The 7,567-nt window shown below is 45.4% G+C and overlaps 1 protein-coding gene across 3 annotated transcripts in view; it reads right to left on the bottom strand.

Moving 5' to 3' along the window:
• Window positions 1-847: 847 nt before the first annotated feature.
• Window positions 848-7,567, bottom strand: part of LOC138948153 (transmembrane protein 141-like) — a 9,638-nt gene continuing 2,918 nt past the window's right edge. Inside the window, exons 2-5 of one of the 3 annotated variants that reach the window (XM_070319655.1) lie at window positions 6,896-6,962; window positions 4,518-4,709; window positions 1,622-1,645; window positions 848-1,210 (exon numbers count right to left, since the gene is read on the bottom strand). In XM_070319655.1, the coding sequence (XP_070175756.1) occupies window positions 1,191-1,210; window positions 1,622-1,645; window positions 4,518-4,709; window positions 6,896-6,962 (303 nt within the window). In that variant the 3' untranslated portion in view covers window positions 848-1,190. The other 2 variants (XM_070319657.1, XM_070319658.1) reach the window with 2 other exon arrangements.

The raw sequence follows: 7,567 nt of genomic DNA on the forward strand, positions 1-7,567 counted from the left end.
TGCAGACGTTTCTCAGCTTCTTTACCCGCCATCGCGACAATCCGAGTCAACAGAGCTTCGCAAGTCAAGCTTAGCGATTGGTCGTTGTATCTGAGTAAACCAATCATAACAGCCGAAGCAAAAACGCTTGGCGGCACCGGAAGCTGTACTCAGCCCAGGCGTCTAAAAGCCCAAACCATGTACAACACGGAACAAATTTCGTGTTTTTTTTTTTTTTACAGGATTCATTGATGAAATCGGGAGAATTCAAAGTCTAATCGGGAGGTCGGAAGTAACAGACATTAATCGGGAGTCTCCCGAATTTTTCGGGAGAGTAGGCAGGTCTGTGTCTCGCACTCTTGCACCCTATCACTTATGCTTACTGTTTCTTTCTTTCTTTCTTTGGTGTTTAACGCCGTTTTCAACCGTTCAAGGTTATATCGCGACGGTATGCTTACTGTGTGTGTGTATGTGTGACGGATTCAATGAGATGTCAATTGGGTTTGAACACAAGTGAATCAAATGCTTTAACAGACTTCTGTATTGAATTAAGGGTTTCACCTTTTTTACATGACCTGTGTCATCTTCTTAATCCATTATTAGCAATTTCAAGAATAAAATCTCTTTAAAACTATGGTTTGTTTGACATTTCTGATCCAACGATTCTTGTTTTCTTGCAACGATGTTTCACAAGTGACTGCAATGTGTGTGTGTGTGTGTGTGTGTGTGTGTGTGTGTGTGTGTGTGTGTGTGTGTGTGTGTGTGTGTGTGTGTGTAGGTGTGTGTGTGTGTGTGTGGGTGGGTGTTTGTTTCCGTTCGAACGCTTTTGATCTTTTTGGGTGTTTTAATAACAACACAGGTAGATTTATGCAGTTTGGCTTGCTTTCCCCGGGTGCGTATGACTGTTACTGACTGACTCAACTCAAGACTCAAGACACAAACATTTTAATGTCCTTATCAAAACTATCAAAAATTGCATCGCAGTGTGAAGCGGTTTAAAAAAACATCTCAATCACTAACAGTTTAAAATTACACTAAAAAGATCCATAACATTCTTGGCAATCACTCATGCATACAGACACCCACATTTACACACGCACAAGCACGCACGATCGCTCGCTCGATCGCTCGCACGCACGCACGCACGCACGCACGCACGCACGCAGTCCCTAAGGTGAGTCCTGGCGAAGGTGACCCCTGTTACCCCTGACTCAGTTCTTGGTGCTGCTCTGTTTACTGGCCAGAAGACGGTCTCACTCAGTTCTTGGTGCTGCTCTGTTTACTGGCCAGAAGACGGTCTGACTCAGTTCTTGGTGCTGCTCTGTTTACCGGCCAGAAGACGGTCTGACTCAGTTCTTGGTGCTGCTCTGTTTACCGGCCAGAAGACGGTCTGACTCAGTTCTTGGTGCTGCTCTGTTTACCGGCCAGAAGACGGTCTGACTCAGTTCTTGGTGCTGCTCTGTTTACTGGCCAGAAGACGGTCTGACTCAGTTCTTGGTGCTGCTCTGTTTACTGGCCAGAAGACGGTCTGACTCAGTTCTTGGTGCTGCTCTGTTTACTGGCCAGAAGACGGTCTGACTCAGTTCTTGGTGCTGCTCTGTTTACCGGCCAGAAGACGGTCTGACTCAGTTCTTGGTGCTGCTCTGTTTACCGGCCAGAAGACGGTCTGAAACAAAAAATTGTCAAACAGACACATACAGTCGAACCCTTCCAACAGATGGACAGAGTGACAGCCGACAGAGTGACAGCCGACAGAGTGACAGCCGACAGAATGACAGCCGACAGAGTGACAGCCGACAGAGTGACAGCCGACAGAGTGACAGCCGACAGAGTGACAGCCGACAGAGTGACAGCCGACAGAGTGACAGCCGACAGAGTGACAGCCGACAGAGTGACAGCCGACAGAGTGACAGCCGACAGAGTGACAGCCGACAGAGTGACAGCCGACAGAATGACAGCCGACAGAGTGACAGCCGACAGAGTGACAGCCGACAGAGTGACAGCCGACAGAGTGACAGCCGACAGAGTGACAGCCGACAGAGTGACAGCCGACAGAGTGACAGCCGACAGAGTGACAGCCGACAGAGTGACAGCCGACAGAGTGACAGCCGACAGAGTGACAGCCGAATATTCATATACAACCGCACTCGCCTAAACAAAACACGCTTAAGCAAAAAACTCGGATATCAGCAACCAAAACCAATTCCCCGCCGTACCCCCCTTTTTGTAAGACTATTTCTAATCCGAATAAGCCAAACTCGGTCAAAAAAAAGCTAACTCATGAAACACGGACATCTCAAACGTGATTTTGATAGATAAGCCAAACTCTAAACACTGTCCGAAAAACATTTTTTATCCCCGAGTACGCAGTAGGACCAGCCAGTCACTGAACTAAAGGGGAGACTTTGGGCGGCTGAGCCGAACACGTCACGCAGTGACGATAAAAGCATGATTTGCAAGACAGCCGACGGGTGGGGATTTGGTCTCGGCAAAGAAACTATTAGTCTCGGTGAAAGAGAGACAGAGAGCACGAGAGAGTCTATGGCCAAAGTGATCCGGGTTCGATTCCCGGCATGGGCGGTCTATTTTTTTAATTTTTTTATTCTTGTTTACTATTGTTTATTATGAACGTTTTAATGTTTTATTTTACTCTAATAGTTTTTTAATTGTGTAAAATAAATAAATATTTTTTTTCTTTTTAAATCCACGTGCACAAGACAAAAACTTTCATACTGGGGGAGCGAGCCAGGCTGAAGAGTACTCGGGTCCAGCGCCAGACAAAAACTTTGATACTGGGGGAGCGAGCCAGGCTGAAGAGTACTCGGGTCCAGCGCCAGACAAAAACTTTGATACTGGGGGAGCGAGCCAGTCTGAAGAGTACTCGGGTCCAGCGCCAGACAAAAACTTTGATACTGGGGGAGCGAGCCAGGCTGAAGAGTACTCGGGTCCAGCGCCAGACAAAAACTTTGATACTGGGGGAGCGAGCCAGGCTGAAGAGTACTCGGGTCCAGCGCCAGACAAAAACTTTGATACTGGGGGAGCGAGCCAGGCTGAAGAGTACTCGGGTCCAGCGCCAGACAAAAACTTTGATACTGGGGGAGCGAGCCAGGCTGAAGAGTACTCGGGTCCAGCGCCAGACAAAAACTTTGATACTGGGGGAGCGAGCCAGGCTGAAGAGTACTCGGGTCCAGCGCCAGACAAAAACTTTGATACTGGGGGAGCGAGCCAGGCTGAAGAGTACTCGGGTCCAGCGCCAGACAAAAACTTTGATACTGGGGGAGCGAGCCAGGCTGAAGAGTACTCGGGTCCAGCGCCAGACAAAAACTTTGATACTGGGGGAGCGAGCCAGGCTGAAGAGTACTCGGGTCCAGCGCCAGACAAAAACTTTGATACTGGGGGAGCGAGCCAGGCTGAAGAGTACTCGGGTCCAGCGCCAGACAAAAACTTTGATACTGGGGGAGCGAGCCAGGCTGAAGAGTACTCGGGTCCAGCGCCAGACAAAAACTTTGATACTGGGGGAGCGAGCCAGGCTGAAGAGTACTCGGGTCCAGCGCCAGACAAAAACTTTGATACTGGGGGAGCGAGCCAGGCTGAAGAGTACTCGGGTCCAGCGCCAGACAAAAACTTTCATACTGGGGGAGCGAGCCAGGCTGAAGAGTACTCGGGTCCAGCGCCAGACAAAAACTTTGATACTGGGGGAGCGAGCCAGGCTGAAGAGTACTCGGGTCCAGCGCCAGCGTTTTTTTAATTTATTTGTTGCTTCAAAAACACGTCGGGAAGATACACATATTTCGTCACGGCTATAATTATCCTACAAAAACGAACACGTCACCTGTTTTTCAGTATGCGGGGAGAAACTGATGACGTATGCCAGTCTGTGTGTGTGTGTGTCTGTGTATGTGTGTGTGTGTGTGTGTGTGTGTGTGTGTGTGTGTGTGTGTGTGTGTGTGTGTGTTCTTTCTTTCTTTATTTGGTGTTTAACGTCGTTTTCAACCACGAAGGTTATATCGCGAGGGGAAAAAGGGGGGGGTCTGATGTTAGGGTTGCAGTGTTCAAAAACGAACCTCTTTTTCCAATCGAAGGAAGAGATCTTTGTGAAGAGCAAATCTACCTGAGGAATGTATGTGCTCATTTTGAGCGAGTGATGAAGATCAAACCACAATAAACATGCAGCGAAACAAAACATTTTTCTAAAATCTGTTTAATTAGATTTTATCTTGATTTATGACCACACAGACAAATTGTCTAATTTTGTTTCTTTTCTTTCTTTAATGCAGAGGGTTTCATTTAAACATTACATTTATTATGATTTACTTGGAATCCTTTTAACAAAAGCGTACTTGCTTGTGGAATCTTTGGATTTGTTTCTGAGATGTGTCACTGTTTTCACCATTTATTTTTACAGTTGGCTTTGAGGTATACACACACACACACACACACACACACACACACACACACACACACACACACACACACACACACACACACACACACACACACACACACACACACACACACACACACACACACACAGTTACCATGAAGTGGTGTGACGTCAGAATGTTTTTCCTCCATAGCCAGCCACATATCCTGACAGATCCGCGTGTTGCGTCGCGTGATCAAATAGGCGCTGATCGTGCCCACAGCTATGGGGAGCAGCAGGAAGTACTGTCGCTGGTAGGGCAGTTTGGTCCTCAGTAGTTCTTGGGTTAGATAGACCATGGCGCCACCTACACACACAAGATAGGAAGTACTGTCGCTGGTAGGGCATTCTGGTCCTCAGGAGTTCTTGTCACAGTTAAATGCACCATGGCGCCACCTACACACACACACACACACACACACACACACACACACACACACACACACACACACACACACACACACACACACACACACACACACACACACACACACCGACACACACTGTTTCTGATTGCTTTGCCTTATAATAATGCATACTCATACATATTTCATTTTACATGCCTCCATCGCCCTGTGTATCTCTACAAAATCTTCACAAAACATCTGTGTTAGGACCACATGATTCACAACAACAGTCCTTGTCTCCTTCACAATACACCTGTGTTAGGACCACATGATTCACAACAACAGTCTTTGTCTCCTTCACAATACACCCGTGTCATAGGACCACTTGACATGATTCACAACAACAGTCTTTGTCTCCTTCACAATACACCCGTGTCATAGGACCACATGATTCACAACAACAGTCTTTGTCTCCTTCACAATACACCTGTGTTAGGACCACATGATTCACAACAACAGTCTTTGTCTCCTTCACAATACACCTGTGTTAGGACCACATGATTCACAACAACAGTCTTTGTCTCCTGCACAAAACACCTGTGTTAGGACCACTTGACATGATTCACAACAACAGTCTTTGTCTCCTGCACAAAACACCTGTGTTAGGACCACTTGACATGATTCACAACAACAGTCCTTGTCTCCTTCACAATACACCTGTGTTAGGACCACATGATTCACAACAACAGTCCTTGTCTCCTTCACAAAACACCTGTGTTAGGACCACTTGACATGATTCACAACAAAAGTCCTTGTCTCCTGCACAATACACCTGTGTTAGGACCACATGATTCACAACAACAGTCTTTGTCTCCTGCACAATACACCTGTGTTAGGACCACATGATTCACAACAACAGTCTTTGTCTCCTGCACAAAACACCTGTGTTAGGACCACATGATTCACAACAACAGTCCTTGTCTCCTTCACAATACACCTGTGTTAGGACCACTTGACATGATTCACAACAACAGTCTTTGTCTCCTTCACAATACACCCGTGTCATAGGACCACATGATTCACAACAACAGTCCTTGTCTCCTTCACAATACACCTGTGTTAGGACCACTTGACATGATTCACAACAACAGTCTTTGTCTCCTTCTCAATACACCCGTGTCATAGGACCACATGATTCACAACAACAGTCTTTGTCTCCTTCACAATACACCTGTGTTAGGACCACTTGACATGATTCACAACAACAGTCTTTGTCTCCTTCACAAAACACCTGTGTTAGGACCACATGATTCACAACGACAGTCTTTGTCTCCTTCACAATACACCTTTGTTAGGACCACATGATTCACAACAACAGGCGTTGTTTACAGTTACATAGCACTTTAGGCAACTTCCACGGACATTGGTCCAAAAACACTGCCAACACAATCATTGGTCCAAATAGGTCCACATACACTGCCTACACTATCATTGGTCCAAATAGGTCCACATACACTACCTACACAATCATTGGTCGATCACACCACCTCCTGTAGGTCAAAACAATTGGATAGTCGACCAGCCTTGGGTGAGAAGACTATGATAAATTAAAAAGTATGTGTGAGTGACTAAAAAGACCGTGGCCTGAGAGCAACATTGCAACTAATATCACATGGGGGTTACATTGAAACAAAGACGAATTAATACACTATTATGTGCTGATGTATATGCAAGCACATTATATGTCACAAAGGTAATAACACCTGTCACAACATTTTCCAACTCATCTGTCATAAAGGTAAAATAGTCACCTGTAACAAAGGTAAAAGCTCTCCTGTCACAAAGGTAAAAGCTCTCCTGTCACAAAGATAAACGCTCTCCTCTCAAAAAGTTTAAAAAAAATCACCTGTCATAAAGGTAAAAGCTCACCTGTCACAAAGCTAAATGCTCACCTGTTTACAATGGTAAAACTCGCCTGTCGACATGTCATAAGGGTTCAATCTCACCTGTCAAAAAGGTAAAAACTCACCTGTCACAAAGTTTATAATTCAGCCATCACAAAAGTGTGAAAGGCTCCAGCCACAAACGTAAACACTTACCTACAACAAATCATAACACATCAAATCTCACAAATATGAACACTCACCTGCCACAAAGGTGAAGCATCCCGTCATGAAGGCCTTAGACTGACACGCTGCATACTGTTTCATGTGCTGTAACACAATGACTTAGACTGACACGCTGCATACTGTTTCATGTGCTGTAACACAATGACTTATAACTGACACGCTGCATACTGTTTCTTGTGCTGTAACACAATGAGTTATAACTGACACGCTGCATACTGTTTCTTGTGCTGTAACACAATCAGTTATAACTGACACGCTGCATACTGTTTCTTGTGTTGTAACACAATGACTTATAACTGACACGCTGCATACTGTTTCTTGTGCTGTAACACAATCAGTTATAACTGACAGGCTGCATACTGTTTCTTGTGTTGTAACACAATGAGTTATAACTGACACGCTGCATACTGTTTCATGTGCTGTAACACAATCAGTTATAACTGACAGGCTGCATACTGTTTCATGTGCTGTAACACAATCAGTTATAACTGACACGCTGCATACTGTTTCTTGTGCTGTAACACAATCAGTTATAACTGACACGCTGCATACTGTTTCTTGTGCTGTAACACAATGAGTTATAACTGACACGCTGCATACTGTTTCTTGTGCTGTAACACAATCAGTTATAACTGACACGCTGCATACTGTTTCTTGTGCTGTAACACAATCAGTTATAACTGACACGC

The sequence above is a fragment of the Littorina saxatilis genome, linkage group LG15 (genome assembly GCF_037325665.1).
Source record: "Littorina saxatilis isolate snail1 linkage group LG15, US_GU_Lsax_2.0, whole genome shotgun sequence".
NCBI lineage: Eukaryota > Metazoa > Mollusca > Gastropoda > Littorinimorpha > Littorinidae > Littorina > Littorina saxatilis.